This window comes from Amblyraja radiata, chromosome 24 (assembly GCF_010909765.2).
Source record: "Amblyraja radiata isolate CabotCenter1 chromosome 24, sAmbRad1.1.pri, whole genome shotgun sequence".
NCBI classification, from domain to species: Eukaryota; Metazoa; Chordata; class Chondrichthyes; order Rajiformes; family Rajidae; genus Amblyraja; species Amblyraja radiata.
Window position 1 is genome coordinate 20,348,346 of NC_045979.1, and position 25,669 is coordinate 20,374,014.

Genomic DNA, 25,669 nt, shown 5'->3' on the forward strand with positions numbered 1-25,669 from the left:
CGCTTTCAAGCTTCTGTACCTTCTGCCCGACAGGAGCAGGAAGAAGAAGAAGGAATGACCGGGATAGAACAAGTTTTTGATTACATTGGCTGCTTTATCAGGGCAATGTGAAATGTAGTTGAAGTTAATGGTGTGGAGTCTGGTCCGTGTAATTAACTGGGCTACATCCGCAATTACAATTTTGGGCAGTTTTGGGCAGAGCTATTCCCAAACCAAGCTGTGTTTGGTTTAGTTTAAATTAGTTTAGTGTAGTTTAAAGATACGGCATAGAAACAGGCCCTTTGGCCCACCAAGTTCGCGATGACCAACGGTCACCCATACCCTACTTCTGTGTTGTCCCAGTTTCACATCCTACCCACTAGGGGCAATTTACAGAAGCCAATTAACCTACAAACCTGCATGTTTTGGGGATGTCGGATGAAACTGGAGCCCCCGGAGAAAAGCCCACTCACTCACAGGGAAAATATGCAAATTCTGTACCGACAGCACCCAAAGTAAGGATCAAACCTAGATCTCTGAAGCTGTAAAACTGCAACTCTACCACTGGGCCACTGTGTCACCCACTGTGATATAACCTTGTCCTGCCAAGCTTTAAATAATGGGAAAATGCAGTATAATGTGGATAAATGTGAGGTTATCCATTTTGGTGGCAAAAACAGGAAAGCAGACTATTATCTAAATGGTGGCCGACTAGGAAAAGGGGAGATGCAGCGAGACCTGGGTGTCATGGTACACCAGTCATTGAAAGTAGGCATGCAGGTGCAGCAGGCAGTGAAGAAAGCGAATGGTATGTTAGCTTTCATAGCAAAAGGATTTGAGTATAGGAGCAGGGAGGTTCTACTGCAGTTGTACAGGGTCTTGGTGAGACCACACCTGGAGTATTGCGTACAGTTTTGGTCTCCAAATCTGAGGAAGGACATTATTGCCATAGAGGGAGTGCAGAGAAGGTTCACCAGACTGATTCCTGGGATGTCAGGACTGTCTTATGAAGAAAGACTGGATAGACTTGGTTTATACTCTCTAGAATTTAGGAGATTGAGAGGGGATCTTATAGAAACTTACAAAATTCTTAAGGGGTTGGACAGGCTAGATGCAGGAAGATTGCTCCCGATGTTGGGGAAGTCCAGGACAAGGGGTCACAGCTTAAGGATAAGGGGGAAATCCTTTAAAACCGAGATGAGAAGAACTTTTTTCACACAGAGAGTGGTGAATCTCTGGAACTCCCTGCCACAGAGGGTAGTCGAGGCCAGTTCATTGGCTATATTTAAGAGGGAGTTAGATGTGGCCCTTGTGGCTAAGGGGATCAGAGGGTATGGAGAGAAGGCAGGTAAGGGATACTGAGTTGGATGATCAGCCATGATCATATTGAATGGCGGTGCAGGCTCGAAGGGCCGAATGGCCTACTCCTGCACCTAATTTCCATGTTTCTATGTCTATGTTTCTAAAAGCGTATACTCCGGCCTTTATTATTTCAAAGAAGATTGCGGAAGGAATTTCTTGACTTCTCACCAATATTTATGGCAATATTTACCAAAATAAATTGATTGTTATCACATTGTTGTTCGGGGAGCTTCTTTGCATAAATTGCCTTCTGCAGTTTCACCACTACAACAGTGACTACATTTAAAAATATGACAACCCATAGTGAACAAGCAATATTCAAAAACTATTACAATTTAATGAAACAATTGAACAAAAACTTATTGAAGATTTGAACGAAACGTAATAAACTCATTTAATTAAAAAACAATGTAAATTAAACATTCTTTGTGGGTGTCTCAACCAGCCATTCCAATCAGCCAGACCTGGATTCGATCCTGACTATGATGCTGTCTGTATTGAGTTTGTAAGTTCTCCCTGTGACCACGTGGGTTTACTCTGGATTCTCCGGTTTGCTCTCGCATTCCAAAGCCGTGTAGGTTTGTAGATTAATTGACTTCTGCAAATTGTCCCTAGTGTGTTGGATAGAGCAAGTAAACGTTTGATCGCTGGCCAGCACAGATTCGGTGGGCCAAAGGGCCTGTTTCTATTTGATGAAGGGTCTCAAACAGAAACGCCGTCGATTCCTTTTCTCCGGAGATGTTGCCTGACCAGCCGAGTATCTCCAGTATGTTGTGTCTATCTTCAGCCCTGTTTTTATGCTGTATCTCTAAAACAAAACAAAACTGTTGCTGCATTGGATCGTACCTAATACAGGGTCAAGGGGAAGATACGTTTGGGTGAATTACCTGGCATTATCCTTTCTCATCAGATGCTTTGTGCAGTTGAGGCTGGTGCTCTTAGTAAAAGTTGGGGGACAAATAAATACATGCAGATATTGTCAATTAGTCACATCATGACTTTTGTCATTGTACGTGCTGTACTGCCTTCATATTAGTGTCAGAAAAATGCTGTTATCTACTAGGTTCAATGAAAAGTTTTTTGATAGAATTTTATAGCGTAGTGCACAAAAAGGTTGTATGGTAGAATAATACAGTTTTTGTATTATGTCACATATTCCTTTTCTCCAGAAATGCTGTCTGACCAGCTGAGTTACTCCAGATTTTTGTGTCTATCTTCGGTTTAAACCAGCATCTGCAGTTCGTTCCTCCAAATTTTTTTGTTTGTTTATTTTCGAGTCCTTGACGACTATCGATCGGTACATATATGACAATTAACCACTTGATTCTTGATTTACAAAAGGATGGTTAAGGATATCAGGAAATGGGTTTTCCATTAGTTTTTGCAGGTTTAAGAAAATATATTTCTGAGCCTTGACCTTTTGTGGTGTGTGAACAGCTGGGTGTGACATGTCCATTGCAGATTGGAATGACTACTTCGAGATAAATGTGGGCTAGGCTGGGCTGACTTCCTGAGTTATTTCTGAGGCAGGCACACTATTTTTAAGCGTGAGCTGAAATGGAATACAAGCCAGAGCACACAGAACAGTTGTTAAGAATCAATAATAATGGCTCATGGGGTAATAGGGAAGAGTAATATTTTATCGGCCAGTTTGAAGTTCAGGTTGAATACTGATTTTCCGGCACCCTCGGTTCCAGAACCTTTCTGGATTACCTGGAGTTTATAAGGATGAAGGGGTATCTCATTGAACCTTACTGAATAATGAAAGGCCTGGATAGAGTGTATGTGGAGAGGATGTTTTCACTAGTGGGAGTGTCCAGGACCAGATTGCACCGTCTACCCGGCAGTTTAGACCCCTGTCTTCTGACCCCACTCCCAACTCACAAGGTGCAACAGAGAGTCCTACTGACACGGCTGTTGTTGCGGCTCAGGTTGTAGACCCCCGGAGACAGCACCAGTGACAGAACGCTCTTGGTCACCATGGGGCTCCCTCATCTCTCACCTGCTGTTGAGTCCAAGGTGGAGGATGTCGCGACTCTGGGGGAGAAGGTGGAGGAGGCGGCGGTAGAGGGAGGACGGGGCGTGGGGGGCGGGGGGAGAGGCCAAGTGGACAGAGTGATGGGAGAAGCAGGCGGCGAAGACGGAGCGAGGAGCGGACAAAGCCATCGCCACAGCAAGAAGCAGCAGCGGGTGAAAGAGGGGGGTGCATTCTGTCGGCGGTGGAGGCCCGAAGAGAGCACTGTCCCCAGGGGCTGTGTCTCTAAATTAAACTAAACTTCTATACGAGTGGTTTGAACTGTTTGCAGACCATGTATGCACACATGAACATTGTGGAAGGGTTGCAAAAGCATGTGCTCAATATTGTTTGACATCACTGTTCAAGTCTGTATAGAAGTACATCATGTTAAGGAAGGTTATTGTGGATTAATTATATTTGGTTAATGATCAAACAAAATCATCACAATGTGTGCGGCACAGTGGCGCAGCGGCAGAGTTGCTGCCTTACAGCGCCAGAGATCCGGGTTTGATCCTGACTATCGGTGCTGTCATTATGTTCTTCCTGTGAACGTGTCGATTTTCTCTGGGTGCTCCGGTTTCCCGTGCAGGTTTGTAGGTTAAATGGCTTCTGTAAAAAATTGTAAATTATCCCTAGTGTGTGTAGGATAGTGTTAAGGGCCTGTCCCACCAGCATGCGATTGCATGCGTCTAGCGCGACCAAACGTGGTGGCTTGAGGCGTACAGCCTCGCGGGGCCGGTCCCACTTCCAACCGCGGAGACGTCTGGAGTTGTGCGGGGCTGGTCCCGACATCAGACTCACCAATCAGCTGGGCAGGAGGCGGGCCGACTGAATTTGGACGTCGCACGGCGTCGGGCGGTTGCGCCATCACGCAACGGCACGCCGGGCGGTGACGTAATCGAGCAACGCCACGCGCGCTAGGCGTATGCTGTCAAGACGCTGCGTACGGCTTCGAGACGCTGCGTACGGCCTCAAAGCGGCTGCGGGCCGACAGGCCGTTCCGCACGGAATTTTTGGACAGTGTCAGTTTTACGGAGCCCCGCGCGGTGTCGGGACCAGCCCCGCACAACTCCATACGACTCGGGCGATCGAAGTGGGACCGGCCCCGCGAGGCCGTACGGCTCAAGCAACCACGTTAGGTCGCGCTAGCCGCATGCAGTCGCATAGTGGTGGGACAGGCCCTTTAGTGTTTGGAGATCGCTGGTCGGCGCGGACTCAATGGGCCGAATTTGCCAGTTTCCACGTCGTATCTCTAAACTAAACGTCGGTAAACACAAAACGCTGCAGTAACTCAGCAGGACAGGCAGCATCTCTGGAGAGAAGAAATGGGTGACGTTTCGGGTCGTTCGTTACGTCAGCAGTTTGTGTCTACCTTTGATTTAACCAACATCTGCAGTTCTTTCCTAAACTAAACGTCATTTTGCGATCTAATAGAATCTCTCAGTTGATGTTTATGTTGTGAAATAATATCTAATTCTGATACCATTATTCCGTTCCCATGGCAACAAGATTGAGTGGCCAAATGAATAATTAAAAGCTGTCAGCGTGTCCAGTCCCAAAGCATCCATCATGGCAACTCTGACACATTCATTAACTCTGTAACCGTTGGAGATTAATTCTCTGGTGTACATGAAGCCAAATTGCATTAGTGACTTGGTTGGAGGCATCCTTGCAAAAAACAATTCACCTCATTGTCTCTTCTATTAACGTGCATCTGTTTCCTAGATCCGTACTCTCTCTCCCATCACTCATTGTTTCAACATCTCTCACGCGATTTTCACCTTTCCCACAGCACCAGAATGATCCTAAACTAAGTCATAAATGATGCTCAGGTTTGTAGGGAGGAACCACAGATGCTGGTTTATACCGAGTGCTGGAGTAACTCAGTGGGTCAGAGAGCATCTCTGGAGAGAAAGGATGGGTGACGTTTCGGGTCAGAACCCTTCTTCAGACTGATTCCAACGATACGGAGTGGAAACAGGCCCTTGGGTCCACCGAGTCCACGCCAACCAGCGATCCACGTTACAGGAACACTACCTACACACAAGGGACAATTTACAATTTTTACTGAAGCCGACAAACCTACGTGCCTTGTGGGGGGGGGAACCGGAGCACCGGGAGAAAACCCACATGGTCACAGGGAGAATGTGCAAACTCCGTGCAGACAGCACCAATCGCCAGGATCGAAGCCGAGCCTCTGACGCTGTGAGGCAGCAACTCTACCGCTGCGCCACTGTGCTACCCTGAGGTGCTCCAATCCATCTTTTCTCCACCACTCTAGTGTCACATCAGTAGTGTTGAAACAGGCCAACAATTAAAGCACAGCAAAAACGTTTCCTCCTTTAGTCATGGTTTGGTCACTTGGGTTTGATCAAACAGGAAGAAGGCTGACATCGAAGATTCTTTTTTTATCGTTTAAAGACAAATGCAATAAATGACTTATTTTTTTCATGCCAACAATTCTAAAATATGTATCCAGATATAAAACCTGTAAGATATAAGATGCGTGTCATTAAATGGGCATCGTACACAAAGACATTAAGTGTGTGCCACATGACAGCTGCACCGTTATGAGGTTTGAAGGAAACTAGAAACCGCAAGCTTAGTTAAACTCACAAAAATGTTTTCTGCAGCTACCACCCCATTTGATGTAGAAACATTTACATGTGCAGTTTCACTTACAGACGATATAAAATGTCCAAAGTATTCACAGGAAATCCCCTCCATTTAAAGGAAATTATTAAGTTTGGCGACAGGAAGTACGGTGTTTACGAAAATAGGGATTTGCAAAATAAACCTAATCGCCCATGTCTGATTGTAACCAGCAATCTGTGTGAGTAATAGAGATCAGATTTTAGTCTTCAGTGTCACTGCAAAATCACCTGGCAGCATTAACCGCTTCGTACACCATTGTCATGAACTGTCATATCGCTTGTCTAATTACTTTACAGTCATTGATTGTTCATCTATGTAGCACCATGAAAGCATGTTGAAGGTTGGCCATGGCAGCCTCGCCAACAGTCTGTCTGTCTCTTCGTCTTTTTTGTTATTTGTAGTGTGTTTTAAAAGTACGTGTTAATATTCTCTGGGTGGTTTTATGTGGGGGGAGGGGGTGGGGAGAAACTTTTTTCAATCTCTTACCTTGCTGGAGATGTGATTGTTTTCCGGATTGTATCACCGGTCGCTCTGCGGCCTAACATCATGGAGCTGGCGGCCTTGCTCGAGACTGACTTTGAGCTCCACCGCGGGGCCGTGGTCTTACCATCGGAGCCTGCGATCCCTTGCCCGGGAACGATGATTTCAACATCGAGGAGCTCACAGTCTCGAGTAGAGTCTGATGTCGGGAAGCTCCAAGCCGCAGGAAGTTTGACTAGCTCCTGGAGAGGGGGCGCTGCACTGGCAGCAGCCTGTCGGCAGCGTGTCCGTTTTTTTTCTCAACTTTTTTAATTTTTTTAGTATGTTTAAAAGTCTGTTTTTAATGTTTCTTTGTGTGTTATGTGTGGGGGGTGGTGTGGGGGGGTAAGGGGGAAACCGTTTCGGCCGCCTCTTCCATGGAGAGGCGATTTTTTCAGGTCGCCTCCCCCGTGGCCTAACAGCAAGGATCGGCGCGGACTTTCCCGGAGACGCGCCCGGAGCTTCAGCGGCGGGCGCAGCGTGGACTCTCGGCGCGGAGCGGGTGAGCCCTCGCTGGAGGGGAGCGCTCCGTTACGCTGGCCCGCGGCAGCCGGCAGCCTGAAGCCGCAGCCTGCAGAACTCCAGCTGGTGCGGCGTCTACAGCCCGGGATCCCTCGTGGAGGACCCGGGTGGAAGAAGAAGCTTCCACCGCCGGCCCGCGGCCAACTTCTACCGCGGGTGCGGCATGGACTTACCATCTCCCCTGGAGGGGAGCTTCGACCGCCGGCCCTGCAGACTGCGGTGCTTCCGGCTGCGGCACGGCAGGTACTTTAAAACTTTGACCGCCGGCCTGCGGCCTACACCAGCTGAAGCCGCGGTCTCTGGTTGGGAAGAGCCGATCCTGGACTCACCTTGACTTTGACTTTGTCCCTTACCATCTGGACGCCCGCAGCAACGGCTGTGGAGGGTGGTGGTCCTGACCACGGGGGAAAATGGAGGAGGTTTGGCCAAGCTCTGTGCCTTCCACCACAGTGATGAATGCTGTGGTGGATGTTTGTGTACATTTTTTATTGTGGTTGTGTTCTTTATTACGGTACCGCTGCTGGCAACCCAAATTCCACCGACCTTGGTTGTGTGGCAATTAAATTATATCTATCTATCTATCTCCGATCCTGGGTCCGATCGCCTGGTGCGGGGGGAGCTGAGATCCCCCGATGCGGGAGCTTGATCGCCCCGATCCGGGGTCCGAACGCCCGGCGGGGGGGGGGGGGGGGGGGGGGGGGGGGGGGGGGGGGGGGTAGCTGAGATCCCCCCCCGATGCGGAAGCCAAGATCGCCCCGACAACGGAAGGTTCAAGTGCCCTGACCGCGGGAGAACAAAGAAGGGAAGAAGATTGAGCTTTTTTTGCCTTACATCACAGTGAGGAATGTGGGGGAGTCCCTGTGGTGGATGATCATGTTAAAAAAATATTTGGGTGTCTTGTTGCTCTTTATTGGTATGGCTGTATGACAAATCAAATTCCTCATTTGTTGCAAAACATACTTGGTTAATAAAGTACTATTATGATTATGATTATTAGATTGTGCAGTGTAACCCTGAGTGATGGGTTGGAGGTGGGAGGGAGAGAGTGGTGGTAGAGGGGAACGAGAGGGAGGGGGAGGAGAGCGAAGAGAGGGGTGGATGAGAGAGGGAGAGAGAAGGAGAGCGAAGGAGAACATGGGGAGAGACGGAGAGGGAAGAGTGTGCAGGGATGAGGGGAGGAAGATGGAGAGATGGGGTCATAGGAAGGGAGAGGGGGCAAGGGGGAGAGGGGAGAGAGGAAGATGGGAGGAGGGGTGAGAAGAGAGGGAAGAGGGAGGGGGGACAGGTGGAGGGAGGAAGAGGAGGAGAGGGAGGTAAATGGAAGGGAGTGGAAGAGGGGGAGAGTGGATGAGAGGGTACAGGAAGAGAGGGAGAGGGGGAAAGTGAGAGGGGAGAGTGGACAGAGTGAGAGGGAAGAGAGCGTGAGAAGGAGGGGAAGTGAGAGAGGGAGAGCGTGAGAGAGAGTGAGTACAGAGCAACAGGCTGTCAGCATTTATCAAACAAATAAAACGAATCTTCAATGGCAGCCTACTTCAAAAACCAATGAGATCAAACACAGATTTCAGTTGATCTATTTACCTCTGTACAAAGATCGGTGAAAACAAGTCCATATTTCTAAGGAGTTGCAGTGTTCAAGGCCTGGTTTAGCTATCGTACTGTTGAGTATATAAAGGTATTTTTTAATCTTTAATACATACTGACTGAGACTGTTTAAGGGAGTGATTGATACCACTGTGCCTGAAGGGGGTATCTGTGGCACTTTGTGTACGTCCTTATTGCAAAGCACAAGGTTCAACACAAACGGACAAACATGCACAAAGGCCTTCAAGAAGGAACTGCAGATACTGGAAAATCGAAGGTACACAAAAATGCTGGAGAAACTCAGCGGCATGCACAAAGGCCTTTATTGTTTTAGCTTTGTCAGTGTTGAAGCCCAATAGACAGACCTTGGGTTGTGAGTGTGGGTATGTGGTTGAGAGAATCCTAGGGTGGAGGAGGGTTGGTCAGGCAGAGAGGTTGTTCATTGAGGGCAGGGTCACGAGATGAAGGACTGGATTTTGGAGGAAGAGATGGGCCGGATCTTGATTGAACAGGGACTCATTGATAAGGCTGAAGTTCCACATTCCAAAGACGTGCAGGTTTGCAGATTAATTGGCAGATAAATTTCCCCTGGTGTGTAGGATGCGAAACTGGGATAACATAGAACTAGCGTACAGGTGATCGATCGATGGTCCACTTGGACTCGGTGGGTCAAAGGGTCTGTTTTCATGCTGTATCTCTAAAAAACTAAAACAATTAAAATAACAAAGGCCAGATCTTTACTGAATGACCCTTCAATGGAGACGGGCAACAAATAATTTGGAATTGAACTACGTAATTTGCATGTATTGAAGAACTGAGACGAAGAACTCATTGTCAAGTCATTCACAAAATACAAAGGTTTGGAATTTTAATTTGAAAATTTGTGGCCAGTGCTTAGAGATGAAGTGAGTTCCCAGCTTGACTACGTAGTTTAGTTTATAGATACAGCATGAAAACAGGCCCATCGGCCCATCGAGTCTAAGCTGACCATCTGTCACCCGTCCACACTAGCTCTATGTTATCCTAGTTTTTCATCCACTCCCTGCACACTAGGGGCAATTTAAAGAGGGCTAATTAACTTACAAACCCGCACGTCTTTGGGATGTAGGAAGAAACCGAAGCCGTGCAAACTCCACACAGACAGCACGCGAGGTCTGGCGCTGTTAGGCACCAACTCTAACACCTGCACCAATGTGCATGAATATGTGAAGTATTATTCATTTATTTCAATTAAAATAATCGTTGATGCACTTTCCCCGAACACTGCCATGGTTTCCTGTATTGAGTTTTATTGTAGTACTTTAGTTGCAGTTTGTAATGTTATGAGGACATTCCTGGCAAGTCAATGACCATGGTCCCTTGAGGATAATGAAACACTGGGCTGGTGTTGCTCTTTGTCCAGTCAGCAGTCCGTCAGTTTCCAAGTTACTCTTGCTCATTTGGCACTTTGCAGTCTTTTTAAATGTGAAAGCACTTGTCCAGAAACGTAACCACATCCAGCTCATTTAGTGGCATTAATGTACACTGTTGTTAATGGCGTGCTTTTAGAAATCCACTGCACTGCAACATTAAAGCCAATTTATTGATTATCAATGTTTTAAAAATGCATAAATGCTTTTGCAGAATGCAATCAACTTAATGCTTTGCCTTCGTCCTGATGAAAAATACATGTTATTCTTTAAAGTGGGAAAGATGTTGCATTAAGCAAGCAAGGACACTTCTCAGGACTAAAGGTTCTAACCTACAGTCGTTAAAACCAGTCCCAGTTGATACACTTTGACAATAATGTGCAGTACAAGGGCACTCTGATGTCCCTCAGTGTAGTGCATTTCTGCGCACTGATTTTGCTCAACTTTTGTGTGGCAAAAAGGCAAGGGCAGGACCCGACTTAGAAAGTTCAGCATATCCTCAACAACTCTCACCACCTTCTACAGATGTGCCATGGAAAGCATTTTATCGGGAATCCTCACACCATGGTTTGAGGATAGCTCCATCCAAGGCCACAAAAAATTCCAGCGAGTCGTAGACATAGCCAAGACCATAACGCAAACCAACCTCCCTTCCATTGTCTCCATCTGCACATCACGCTGCCTCGGCAAGTCCACCTGCATAATCAAGGATGTTTCACCCTGGACACTCTCTCCTCCCCTCTCCCATCAAGCAAGAGGTACAGAATTGTGAAAACACATGCCTCCAGATTCAGGGACGGTTTCAGCCCAGCTGTTATCAGACAACTGAACCATCCTATCACCAACTCTAACACCTGCACCAATGTGCATGAATATGTCCTGACCTACCATCGTTCTCATTGGAGATTCGGACTATCTTTAATCGGCCTTTCTGGACTTTATCTTGCACTAAACATTATTCCCTTTATCCTGTATCTGTACACTGTAGACGGCTTGATTGTAATCATGTATAGTCTTTCCGCTGACAGGATAGCACGCAATAAAAAAAGCTTTTTACTGTATATCAGTACACATGTGACACAAAAGACTAATTAACCGACAAAACCTACACGTCTTTGGGATGTGGGCGAAAACTGGAGCACCCAGAGAGAACCCACATGGTCACAGGGAGAACGTACAAACTCTGTACAGACAGCACCCGTAATCAAGATTGAACGCAGGACTCTAGTGCTGTAAGGCAGCAACTCTACCGCTGCGCCATCGTGCCGCCCAAGCAGGCTTCAGAGCAATATATATCGGAATGTGCAGAAATCTAGCAGTGGGCATGATTTTAACTGGATTCTCTAATGAGGTTGCTGTAATTGTTTGCTTAGCAGATGTCACGTGCATGGTGATCAGGCTTTGCATGATTTTTAAGTGAATAGACTAACGTGAGGTGTGGCTGCTTCAATGAGGAGAGAACACTACAAAGAATTCTAGTCTGAAGAAGGTGTCTAAACCCAAAACATCACCTATTTCCTTCGCTCCATAGATGCTGCCTCACCCGCTGAGTTCCTCCAGCATTTTTGTCTACCTTCAATTTTCCAGCATCTGCAGTTCTTTATTAAAGAATTTTAATGATAGCTGGGATTATTGCCAAATTGACATTCACCCAGAGGTTACTGCTTTCTATTGTAATTGCAAGAATTTCACAGTATCAACCAATTGAGATTGTAATTGGTTGATACCAAGACCTGCTGGACAAGTTTGAGTTTTGAGTTTGTTGTCACGTGTACCAAGGTACAGTGAAAAGCTTTTGTTGTGTGCTAATCTAAGTATTTATTATTATTATTATTAATCTCCCCCATCACAATCAGTCTGAAGAAGGGTCCCAACCTGCAACGACACCTATCCACGTTCTCCAGAAATTTACTCCAGCACTTTGTGTTTTCTTGTAAACAGAAAAGGAATGCAGGGATTGTAGTTCAATGTATCTCTGAGATTTATTTAAACTGGCATCATGTTTGACACAGATATCGTGGGCAGAAGGGTCTGTTCCTGTGCTGTTCTGTTCTATAGATAATTAGTTATAAAGGGGAGACACAACATTGCATCTCTGGGTAGGTGATGTTTCAGGTTGGGACCTTTCTTCTGACCTGACCTGAAATGTCTCCTATCCATAAATTACTCCTGCACTTTGTGTTATTTGTTCATGTTGGTATTACGTTGTTTAATAATGCATACAAATGTATTCTCCCATTCCATACATTCTTCAAATAAAAAGCAGTTAAAAGATTGGCTCTGGAAGGAAGACATCTCCAGTTAAAAGGATATCCGCCTCCACATGAAAGGAAGAGGAAGCAATTGACCAAACCTTTCCTGATGGCTCGATTGCAGCTTCAATAGGAACTTAAAATGAAAGCAGAAAGTGTTTGAACAGTCAATTAGGCCACAACAATGTTGGATTGCAAAAATATTATAAACATCGGTCTATTTAAAACCCCAAAGTATTCAGTAAGCTTTCTAAATGTTATTGTAAGTATATGAGACTGATGGATAAATGTAGCCTTAAGGGCCTGTCCCACTTGGGCCGTCATTTACGCGACAGGCCGGTAGTGACTGACGCACGACGGTCGCGCGCGTCATCATGTGTCCGCACAGCCGTCTAGAGCGCGTGATGTCATTTGAAGATAGATACAAAATGCTGGAGTAACTCAGCGGGACCGGCAGCATCTCTGGAGAGGAGGAATGGATGATGTTTTGGGTCGAGACTCTTCTTCAGTCTGAAGAAGGGTCTCGATTTCACCCATTTCACTCTGACAGTCGCCGATCCAGTTCCCGGTTTTTCAGGCGAGTGCCGCGAACTTGACAGTCACCGGCAGTCCGCTGAAAAATTGCCTAAGTGCGACCGGCTCTTAAGGCAGCAACTTTACTGCTGTCGCCACTGTGTGCTATCATACAGTGAAAAGGTTCTGTTTGTGTGCTGCCCAGTCAAATCAAATCAAACTTTCAATCAAAGTTCAATCAAAGCATATATAGGTAGTGGAAAGATATATAATGTTACAGCATTATAGCATTATAGTTAGAGAAAAAGTGCAAGGGCCTCAATGAAGTAGGTTGGAAGATCACAACTAATCTGTTAGCTTTTAGAAGGTTTGTCTGAAAGGGGAAGAAGCTGTTCCTGAATGTGGTGGTGCGTGCCTACATGCTTAATGAGTTTTTGCCATATGCAACTTATTTTAAAAGGAATCTAAATATGTGACTATTGATTTTCATTGCTATTTTAATGCTGGCTAAATTTAACTGCCTAATGTGTACTGCTGTGTTTCTTGGCATTGTTCTATGCTTCATAATAAAGATCAACGTTAGTTTATTTTCCGTTTTAATGGATTTACTCCTTCGTTCCTGGAACTGCATTCAACCAAGACTATTAATTATTACAGGGGGAAACGAATCATCAGTCTTCATTCCCATCCTTCCTGGAATGGGATTTTTGCAGAAATAAATAAGATGAGAGAGTTTTGCAGCTGTGATTGATTTAATAAAAGAATCATGTTTTTTTTTTCAATGCACATTTTCAAACAATAACAGAACTTTGACCTTAAAGGGATTTGCAGTACGGAAAGCCACTGGGAAATGAATTGGCTTAAACTGCACATGATAGAAAATATGTCATAATGTTTATAGTTTGATGGGGCTTAGGTTGATGGGTTTACAGCAACTAGTGGAGGGAGTGGAGAGTTCAGAGCAATTTACTACAAGGCCACCAGGGTTTTCCAGCACCCTTGGTTATAGAGCCTTGCCGGACCGACAGAGGTCACGGCCTTGGTGAGAGGCTGAGATACCGACCCACAAGGTCTGCTGCGGAAGTCGGCTATGGGAATGGATCTGCCGGCTTAGGCCGGGTGCGAAGTTCCAAAGCCCTGGCCACAGGAAGAAAATTTGACCTGTGGTGGTAGGATTAGTCGATTATACGCGAGCACCCCACAGAAAGGGCTTGACCCAAAACGTCATCAATCCATGTTTTCCAAAGGTGCTGCCCGACCTGCTGAGTTAAACCCCTGTCCCACACTACGAGTTCATTCCAAGAGTTCTCCCGAGTTTGCCCTGATTCGAACTCGGAGATTTACGGTAATGGCCACTCGTCGGTACTCGGGGCTCTCGTGGACATTTTTCATCATGTTGAAAAATCTTCACGAGTCTTCCCATGCTTACCTGCCGTTAGCGAGTCTTCTCGAGTACCTGCCGTTAGTGCTAAGAGACGTCCCAGTGCTCCGACGTACCCGCTACGTTCATTCTCCGTGCTTACCGCGAGTTTGATTTTTTTTTTTAACCTCGGGAGAGCTCTTGGAATGAACTCGGGACAGGGCTATGACTCCAGCACTTTGTGCCATTTTTTGAAATTGTAATATGTTTAAATATAATGTTAATGAAAGCATTATTTAATGAATGTGAATGACAAAATAAATACTTTTAAATATTTGGTGCTGCATTCCTTTTGAAAGAGTTTCTTTTATGATATTCGATCGCTACTGAAAATGAAATTAACAAATAAATTTGTGATGTTGACAGTCTTGTGTTGTATATACTTGCCACAGAATTCGTCCACAGTCAGCCAAAGAGAAGATTGAGGGATGCCATATCTGTACATTAGTGACACCAGGGGAGCCACAAGTTATTATGGGCAAAGACAAGGCTTTCACATTTGACTTTACGTTTGATATGGATGCCAGACAAAATGAAGTCTATAAATCCTGTGTTGGTAAACTGGTGGAAGGGTGCTTCGAAGGATACAATGCAACCGTGTTTGCTTATGGACAGGTAAGAGCAAACACCAATGCTCCAGAAAGATAATACTGTAGGTGGTTAAAAATGTGGCGTAGCTAATTAGAAGGGTCTCAACCACAAACGTCACCTATCATGTTCTCCAGAGATGCTGCCTGACCCGTTGAGTTACTCCAGTACTTTGTGTCCTTTTGTGTAATAAGCTTTGTGGAGTTGAATGAATTTTGTTTTAAAATGTTTTAGCTCATTCAGCTTTTTTTCATTTTCTTTTCAGGGGAACCACTTTAAGCAAATAGTTTATCAATGTAACCTGATAATAAGAGCCAGTTAACTACAAATTTAAATGTAGATATAATCATACCATTGATATAAGAAGAACCAGTCGCCAAGCTATTGCCAATGAATGCATTGATACTTGCAAGTAGCAGCAATGGTTTTGAAATCATAAGATGCAGGTATGTAAGGAAAACAGAGCACTGGAGAAACTTACGAGTCAGACAGCAAAATGTAGAAACAAGGAACTGCAAATTGGTGGAGTAACTCAGCGGGTCAGAAGAACATGGATAGGTGGCGTTTCGGATTGAGACCCTTCTTCAGACTGGCGATGGGGGGGGGGGGGTGAACGTGAGGGAGGAGGGACAAAGCCTGGCAGGTAATAGGTGACACAGGTGAGGAGGGTTGTTTGATAAGCTAATTACATAGAAAATGGAAAAATAGGCGCAGGAGTAGGCCATTCGGCCCTTCGAGCAAGCACCACCATTCAATATGATCATCGCTGATCATTCTAAAATCAGTACCCCATTCCTGATTTTTCCCAATATCTATTGATTCGTTTAGCCCTGAGAGCTAAATCTAACTCTTGAAAACATCCAGTGAATTGGCCTCCACTGCCTTCTGTGGCAGAGAATTCCACAGATTCACAACTTTCTGGGTGAAGAAGTTTTTCCTCATCTCAGTCCTAAATGGCTTACAACTGTACTCCCCCAACATCGGGAACATTTTTCCTGCATCTAGCCTGTCCAATCCTTTAAGAATTTTATATGTACTGTTTGGACAAAAACCACAGATGAAAATACAGAAGGTGTGAGACAAAAGGATTGAAGCGTTGCAAATTGTGAAGCTAGAGGAAGGAATGTAGAGGGAGTGGAGAAATAGGTGTGAACAGGCAGCATCTGTGGAGGGATTGGATAGACGACGTTTCGGGTGAAAACCCTCCTTCAGACTGATTGTTCCCAGTATCTCTGGAGTAATTTCTTGTCAGGTGTCAATTTCTAAGTTGTTTCTGAAGATTTCTGTCTCGTGTACCTTCTGATTTCAGACGGGTTCTGGCAAGACGTACACTATGGGCACTGGGTTCAATGTGAACATAATGGTGGAGGAGCAAGGAATAATTCCTCGTGCGGTCAAGCATCTTTTCGAGGGGATTGCAGAGCGAAAGCAAGCTGACCAGGACAACGGAAGCCAAGCGCCGGAGTTTAAAGTCACCGCTCAATTTCTGGAGGTACGGAGGCACATTCATTATATCTTAGATAACTGAACCCAAGTGTGCCAGATTTCACCGGACTGCATCTTTTTGGACCTGCATTCTTATACCAAGTCGATAGGGACAAGAGTGCAGAGTTACAGAAACAAGGAACCACAGATGCTGCTTTACACAAAAGGACAAAAATGGGCTGGAGTAACTCAGCGGGGCAGGCAGCATCTCTGGAGAACATGGATAGGTGATGTTTCGGGATCAGGACCCTTCTTCAGACTGATTGTAGTAGGAGTGTTGGGTGAAATCTGGAATAGAGTCTGAAGAAGGTTCCCGATCCGAATTGTTACATGACCATTCCCTCCGCAGATGCTGCCTGACCTGCTGAGTTCCTGAAGCACTTTGTGCCCTTTTATACAAACCGCATCTACAGTTAGTTCCTTGTTTCTGAAATTTCTTCCCCTCTATTATGTTTTGTTTGATTTAGCTTATTGTCTGGTGCAATGAAAAGACTACTGAACGGTCCTCCCATAAGCTAGGGTGCAGTCCTGATTTTCCAAACTACCTCATTGTGGACATTGGACTTTTTCCTCAGTAACGGTAACAATCTAATGCTGCAAACTATACTCTGCACGCTGGTATATTTCTCGTTGCACTATCTGTTGTACCAGTGTTTGGCTGAAGAAGATTCTGGACCCAAAACCTCTTTGATGATCTGAAGAAGGGTTTCGGCCCAAAACGTTGCCTATTTCCTTCGCTCCATAGATGCTGCTGCACCCGCTGAGTTTCTCCAGCTTTTTTGTGTACCTCTTTGATTATGTTGGCTGCTTTTCTGTAGCAGCGTGAAGTGTAGATGAAGTGAGGTGTGTGGTTTATGTGATGGACTGAGCTACATTCACAACTCTCTGTAATTTCTTGCAATCTTGGGCAGAGCTGCTCCCAACCCAAGCTGTGATGTAACCCGACAGTGTACATTCTATGTTGCATCTGTAGAAGTTAATAATAGTCCACGGAGACATGCCAAATTTGCTCAGAGAATCTCTTAAAGAAGTAGAGATCAAGAGGAATGGTGAAATACTCCTATTTGTCAGTTTCCCCCCCAGCTTTTATCAGGCAATTGAACCAGCCACCAACTAGAGTGTAGACAGACACAAAAGGCTGGAATAACAGCGGGTCAGGCAGCATCTCTGGAGAAAAGAGATGCTGTCTGACCCGCTGAGTTATTCCAGCTTTTTGTGTCTGTCTTGTTTAAACCAGCATCTGCAGTTCCTTCCCGGTACCAACCAGAGTGTGGTCCTGACCGACCATCTACCTTATCTTTAATCAGTTTTTACTGGGCATTATCTTGCACGAGACTGTATTCCGTTTATCCTGTATCTATACAGGATTGTTTGCAATCAATACAGGCTTGATTGTAATCACTACTGTTAAAACACAAAGTACTTGTGCTATAACACCAGGACAACCAAGGAAACCAGGCCCAAAGCCAAAGTTGTATCTAAACTACTATACTACACTTATGTTACAGGACACTAACTAACTTCATATTCAGTAATAAGCTCTCAACAAACACACAAGCTAAATGTTTAACCAAGAAACCCAATCCCAATGCAACATGAGAATCTAAAATGCCTTTACACAGTTAAACTATGGGGCAACAAAAAATAGGTGTGAAGATGTCAGTATATCAAGTGGGCACCTCCCTTCACTGTCAAGACAGCTCGTGAAGGCTCATCACCTGCTTAATATCTGCTCTCACCACCTACGCTTCCAGTGTGCAGTACTAAGCAGTTAACTATGTAAATATCTACTAAGTAAAATAAACTACAGACAATTGATTCAACTTAGTCTGTACAATCTTTCCGCAGACTGGATAGCACACAACAAAAAGGCTTTTCACTGTACCTCGGTGCACGTGACAATAATAAACTAAACTAAGTTAAGTACAAGCCATATGCATGTTCTGTCCATGCACGTTGTCAGTGTTTCTGGCCACCTCCCCCTCCAGCTCCTGATGTACAATCTTGCCCGATGGGGGCACCTGCTTCTAAAACTACCTAACCCATTCCACAGTTGACTACCTCAGTGAGGTCAGTCTTGCAGAATGGTGTTAGCTCTGTCAATTGATAGTTTAGTGGCTCGATAGGATCTGAAACTGAAAAGTTTGAAACATTGCAAGTAAAATTGAGCAATCAAATTGAGGAAATTGCCAAACTTCTGTGACTTTTGCCTTTAGTTTAGATTAGAGTCTAGTTTAGAGGTGCAGCACAGAAATAGGACCGAGTCCACGCCGACCAACGATCGCCTCATACTAGCACTATCCTGCTACACACCAGGGACAATTTCCAATCTTTACAAAAGCCAATTAAGCTACAAACCCGTACGTCTTTGCAGTGTGGGAGGAAACCGGGGCACCCAGAGAAAACCCACACAGGTCACAGGGAGAACGTTGTACAAACTCCGTGCAGGTAGCAGGATCAAACCCTGGTCCCTGGCGCTGTACGGCAGCAACTCCAGCGCTGCGCCACTGTGCCACCCATACTATTTGTGCTCATACGTAATGTTTTGTTCTGTTCCTTTGCAGCTCTACAATGAAGAGGTCTTGGATCTGTTTGACAGTACACGAGAATTGGATTCACGCCATAGGAAGTCCAATATTAAAATCCATGAAGGTGCCAACGGAAACATTTACACCAGTGGGGCAGTTTCACGTGTTGTTAACACCGAACAAGAGGTCAGTGAGTAAAACAAATTGAGCCTAATGTAACATTTCTGATAAATCGTTTGAAACTTCTTCAAATGGATTCTGGCAATGAATAGTAAGATTAAACGAGAACTTACCAGTTTGAAGTTTGATCTGTATTTTATGAGGAGTTACGATGAGGGATTACGTGAAGAAGCCCGCCACGACGCATGCGTGTCATTCTTCAAAGCAGCGGTGTGAAATCACAGATAACTGTAATGTCTAAACATAGTAAGATTAGAGAAGAGATACCAGTTAAGTATATGATCAAGGGTGGGAGCGGAGGGCACGTAATCCCTCATCGTAACTCCTCATAAAATACAGATCAAACTTCAAACTGGTAAGTTCTCGTTTAATCTTACTATTTTACTTCGGAGTCACGTGAGTGACTACGTGAAGATTTTAAAGCTCTGTGATTTCATGCCGTGGAAACGAGTCCATGCATCACGTCTGCCTTGATGACTGTAGGAGGAATTGTGTTAACATAATTTGGACATGAATTCGACATTGAACTCATAAAATTTATTAACACAAAATTATAACCCCTTTTTATGGGGTTAAATTAATTTACAGAACTTAAAATTGTTTCTGCAAACGTTCCAGGTTTTATTACTGGTTTATTGTAAAATAATTGGAATGTTTTTTCCCCAGACCATCCTGCTGCCTTGAGGATTTGGTCCATTGGTACATCCAACTGTATCGCTGCCGATGTAGCTGCAGCCCTGGTGGAATGAGATTTAAAAATATTAGTATCCACCCCAGCCTGTGTTAGCACCTGTTTCAGCCATCTTGAGATGGTCTGGACCGTCACTCTTTTGTGTGGTTGCTAGTGGCTGACCAAAAAGTGCCTTCTCATTGCCTCTTAGGATTTTCGTTTTCTCCATGTATAACGACAGATGTCTTACTATACACAGACGGTCATCTGTTGGATATGATCTAAATAGTATATTGAGGCCTGCTGATCCCTGTCTGCTTTACTAACTCATAGATATGAAACGTAATATTTTCTGTTGAGGAAGTCATGTTGTCCAGTCTTAGTTTATGCAGTGACTGTACCCTCTGTGCCGTGACCAATGCCATTAGCATGACTGTTTTTAATGTCAGTCTGTGTAGGGACAGAGCTGTTGCTGGAGACCAATTCCTGAGCATCTTCAGGACAATACTTACATCCCATATTTGGGAGTACCTGGTTCTTGGGGGATTAGTATTAAAATTTCCCCTCATAAGTTTTGTTACCAGTGGGTGAGTCCCAACAGAGTAACGCTCTGTCCCCTGCCATAGGTAAGTCGATAGGGCACTTCTGACGCAGTTGATGGCACTGTAACTGAGCCCCTCATCATAGTGGAGGCCTGCCAGATATTCCAGAACAGACGGGATGTTCATGTCTCTGTAGGTGATGTTGTTTTTATGGCAGTACATCTCCCACTTCCTGATATAGACCAGATACTGTTTTTTGGTTGACTGTCTTTGGGCCGCCGAGATCATGTTCACTGTTCGGTCCGTCAGTCCCAGTTGTAGTAGAGGTGTTTTTAAAACTCTACAAATTAATAAGTTCAAATGTTTATGACATGGGTGGCTATCCCTTGTTACGGGATGTAGCAATAAATCTGGTCTATGTGGGATGGTGATACATGGTTCTAATACCATGTTTAATACCACTGGGAACCATGGTTGAGTAGGCCAATCGGGTACTACCAAAATACCAGACGCAGAGTCTTGTTGTATTTTCCTTAATACCCGACTGATGAGGCAGAAAGGAGGGAATGCGTAAATAAACAATTCCACCCCCCCCCCCCCCCCCCCCAATGCAGCGAAAATGCATCTGTCACCGCTGCCCCAGGGTCTGGTTCCCATGAAACATAATTTGATAACTGGTGGTTAAGTCTGGATGCGAATAGATCGATATCTGGTGTTCCATATTTTGCTGTAATATCAGCAAATACTTTTTTATTCAACATCCATTCGGTGTTTTCATTAAATTTGCGTGACCTGGTGTCTGCCACTAAATTTAGTCTTCCTGGTAGGTAAGTGGCTGATATCCAAATATCTCTCTGGAATACACCATTGCCAAATTGTATTAGCCAGATTGTCACATGATGTCGATTTGTTTCCACCCATGTGGTTAATGTATGCTACCACGGTGGTATTGTCTATCTGTAGTCTAACATGCTGGTGATATGACCCAGTACAATATGACTTTAGGCCATGGAATGCACCCAACATTTCCAGGTAGTTTATGCCCAGTGTGAGTAATAATGATGCCTCCTGAGCAGTCCATCTACCTCCACAGCTGGTGATGGTATTGGTGGCTCCCCACCCAAGTGCACTGGCATTCAGTTTGTAGTACCATGGAAGGGTTACTGACAATGATTGGATTGGAACAAAGCCAGATGTTATCTATCCACCATTTTAGTTCCATTTTAGCTTGATTGATAGTTTCATAGGTCTGTCAGTGACCTGCATTAATTTAGAGTGCTTGTATTTTTGCTCTCTGTAAGTTTTGGTAATGTAGAGGTCCAAATTGTGTGGCTGGAAAGGCAGCCACCATTTTGCCAATTACTTTTGCTACCAATCTGATGGATGGTTTGCTGATGTCAATGAGGTTATTGCAAGCCTCTATTAAATCTCTAGCCTTTCCCTTAGGCAGAGTCACCGACATGTGAACTGAGTCAATGGTGAACCCCAAATAGTCTATAGTAGTGGAAGGCGTTAGTTTAGATTTAACTGGATGGATAATAAATCCCAGTTTTTCAAATAACTATTTTGTGGCTCTTACAGTTTGTTTGGCCAATTCCAAAGTTTTGCCCACAATGAGTATGTCATCTAAATATGCCATGACCATGTGTTTACGTTTCCGTAGAAACGCTAGGGCTGGTTTCAAAAATTTTTGTGAACAGCCTGGGGCTGATGATAAACCATTTGGCAGTGCTTTATACTGCCAGAGTTGTCCCATCCAGTTGAATTTTAAGTAACATCTGTGGTCACCTCGTATAGGCACTGAATAGTAAGCATCTTTTAAATCGATGCTGGCCATGAAGTAACCTTTGGAAATTAATTGTTTAGCAGTAACAAAGGTTTCCATTTTGTCAGATCTATGATGATGCGACAACCACCATCTTTTTTGTTTTTGGTAAATATATTGGACACGAATTCTAATGGTTCGTGTTGAGTTTTCTCAATTACACCTTTTATGTAAAGCCGCTCCAGTTCAGCTTGCGCTTTTGATTTTTCTTTATCAGAAAGCACGAACATTCGGTTCGGTATATGTTGAACTGGAGGGCTGTACTTGTGTATAAACTCTATTGTATATCCCTGGATACTGCTTAAGATGTAAGTATCGGTTGTTAACATGCTCCATGCATTCAGAAAAGAGTGTAATCTCCCCCCAACCTCCATGCTCCCTGTATTTTGTAGGGAACCAGATCCACCTACCTCCATAGTTACCAGTGGCAGGTTTACTTCTTTTTGTAGGTTCTTCGCTGCTGTTGTTGCGCTGGTGTCTAGATTTTCGGTTTGGTTGGCGTTGGAGGTCCCCGCATCTTCCAAGAAGGCCGGCCTGGGCCATGGCCTAAAAAAGACTCATGTTTTGAGTACCGGGCCTTCGAGCTTTCACCAGTTCTGCTGGTGGGTGCGTAGGGGTGCTGTCTTTGGCTGTAGTGGGTTTTTGTTGGAGTCCCTTTGATTAGTCCAGTAGGTTCTCTCGTTCCTGCACCCCCTGCACACTTGTCTTTCCTTCTGCGGACCCCTCTTCCAGGTCAACCCAGAACTGACCCGCAGTGCTCCCCTCTGATGAGGTAGAAGCACTGTGCAGCCCTTCAAGAGGTACTGCTGTGGGTTTATCATAGGGCCCACAGTGACCCGACTCCATCTCCCGGAGTCTGTCACGTTGGAGCAAATGCTCCACACACCGCTCCATCCGGCTCCAGCGCTCTCGGTCGCTGGCCGCCCGCGGTTGTTCAAAGTCGGACTCCTCTGAGTCCACGACCTTGTTTGTTTTTGTGTCTAGCCTTTCCGCCCGGCCGCGTGGATCTGGCCGGTGCGGAGGCGACATCGTGCACAGCTGATCCCACTATCGGTGATCCGAGTGCTGCTGGCTGCCCGCTGCTCCGCGGTCCTCCCTGACCAGCTTTATCCTTACTGCCCTGCCGCGGAGTGGATCTGGCCGGTGCGGAGGCGACATGGGGCACAGCTGATCCCATTATAGGTGATTCAAGTGCCACTGGCCGCTGCTAGCCCACCAGCTTTGTCGCAGCCCGTTGGTTTCTCCACCTGTAATCAGCATGGGAAAACACAAAAAGACCGCAGCTCTTACCTGCAGGTCCAGGTTTAAATTGTCGCTACAGGGGAACGTCGTTCCACCCCGCCTCCTGCCGTTTTCGACTTGTCAAAAGTCGACGGCCCCATTTGAATAGTCTCCCGCCTGGCCGTGGTGTTCTGGCCGGCGCGGGACCAAAAATCGGCACAGCTGATCCCTTACGGGGCTTGTGCCTTCAGCTGCTGCTGGCTTCCGCAACTTTGCGGTCCTCCCCAGCCAGCTTCACTCGCAGCACTTGTGGACACTATTTTGTCCAGCTTCCCCCCCCCGTGTAAAAACAGCGCGGGGACAAAAACTACCGCAGAGTAAATCACTTACCTGCAGGTCGCGGTTTCAAACTTACCGCTGCGGGGGAACGCTCCACCCCGCCTGTCGTTTCGCAAGCGTGAAAGCGATATGACACGCATGCGTCGTGGCGGGCTTCTACACGTAGTCACTCACGTGACTCCGAAGTAAAATCAATTACATTTGGTAACTTGGTCCAAGTTGCTGTTTGAAACCTGAAACATGAGTACATATATGTCATGAAGTCATACAGCATTGAAACAGGCCCTTCGTCCCAACTTGCCCATGCATATCAAGATGTCCCATCAACACCAGCCCGTGTTTGGCCCATATCCCTCTACATCTTTCCTATCTATGTTTCTGCCCAATGGCTTTCAGATGTTGTTATAGTACCTGTCTCAACTACCTCCCCAACCTCTGCTGTCATAGCCAACTTGTGTTACAAGATCCACAGCCAACTTGTGTTACAAGACCCATGGCCAACGTGTTACAAGATCCAAACTAGCAGAGGCTGGCTCCTTTGCTTCAGACTTGCTTTTCACACCATTGTAACTATTTTAGTGGTGGTTCTAAGCAGCAAGTTATGTACCACGTAGAAACTGCAAATGTTGGTTTACCTGGACTTGCAACTATTTCGCCTCTCCCCTTCCCCTTCCACCTACATTCCTTCTTCTAGCTTCACAATTCAAAACTCTTCAATCCTTTCGTCTCACACCTTCTGTCTTTTCATCTCTGGTCTTTGTCCAAATATCTCTTTATCAAACACGTCCCCCCTCACCTGTATCAACCTTTTACCTTCCAGGCTTAGTCCTACCCCTCCTCTCTTCCAGGTTTCTTCCCCAAACCCCTTTGAGGAAGGGTCCGGACCCAAAACAACACCTATCCTGACCCGCTGAGTTACTCCAGCACTTTGTGTCGTAGGTTGTGTACCATGCTTTGGAAGGGATGATAGGACAAATAGATGGGCGGCAGGGGATGTATCGCTGTCGTGTATATGACTGTCGTCAACCTAAAATTGAGTTTTAAACAGCCTTGATTGCATTAGGACGTTGTATTATATTTCAACTGTTACCCTTTGGGATGTGATATGCAGAAATAATTTTAAACTCCCATTTTTATTGTTGGAGAAAGTTGTCTGTTTTTTGGGAACGTCCAATGGTTTATGAACAATTCGAGTCCGTGGGGAGCAGGTAGTTACCCCTCTTGACTTTGTCTTTCAGATGATCCAGTGCCTGAAGCTGGGGGCTCTTGCTCGAACCACGGCGAGCACACAGATGAATGCTGAGAGCTCGCGCTCCCATGCTATTTTTACAATCCACATCTGCCAAATGAGGGTCTGCCCAAGACAAGACATGGTATGTTCCTCACACAACATTAGTGCTGAAAAGTATTTCCAAGTTCTAGTGGAAAGGAATCATAAGTTATCGAAGCAGAATTAGGCCATTCATCACATTAAGTCTACTCTGCTGTTCAATCTATCTTTCCCTCTCAACCCCACTCACCTTCGCCCCTGACACCCTTACGAATCAAGAATCTTTTAATCTCCGCCTTAAAAATACCCAATGACTTGGCCTGCACGGCTGTCTGTGGCAATGAATTGCACAGATTCACCATCCTCTGACGCTAGAATTCCTCCTCATTTTTCTACTAGTATGTCCTTTTATTCTGAGGCTATGGCTTCTGTTCCTAGAGACTGTCACACAAGTGAAAACATCCTCTACACAGCAATACTTTTTGCAGTACAATGAAATATTTTGAGTACCCTTATTTTTATTTTGGACAAGAGTTGAAAGATATGCAGGCATAGAGTCGGAGTTATACGGCATGAAAACAGGCCCAACTCACCCATGCCGACCAACATGCCTAAGCTAGTCCCATCTAAGCTAGCCCCATTTAGGTGCATTTGACACTGAAAAATTGCTGAACAGATAATCCACTTAGTTTTATTTTCATGCTATTGCAATGAATTCCTAAGTATTCCTTTGTTAAAGTTCTACCCTTTTTTCAGTTTTAACCAGGGAATGGAGGGATTCTTGATTAGTAA

At 45.3% G+C, this 25,669-nt stretch overlaps 1 protein-coding gene across 3 annotated transcripts in view; it reads left to right on the forward strand.

Annotated features, from left to right (window-relative positions):
- The window catches only part of LOC116986827 (kinesin-like protein KIF21B), a 113,053-nt gene that overhangs the window by 21,084 nt on the left and 66,300 nt on the right, over positions 1 to 25,669 (forward strand). For all 3 annotated transcript variants that reach the window (XR_004415581.1, XR_004415582.1, XM_033042549.1), the window contains exons 2-5: positions 14,622 to 14,844; positions 16,127 to 16,309; positions 18,867 to 19,016; positions 24,846 to 24,980. Coding sequence is in view for 1 of the 3 variants with exons in the window: in XM_033042549.1 (XP_032898440.1) it covers positions 14,622 to 14,844; positions 16,127 to 16,309; positions 18,867 to 19,016; positions 24,846 to 24,980 (691 nt within the window). In the remaining 2 variants the exon portion in view is untranslated. The remainder of the gene's footprint in view (positions 1 to 14,621; positions 14,845 to 16,126; positions 16,310 to 18,866; positions 19,017 to 24,845; positions 24,981 to 25,669) is intronic.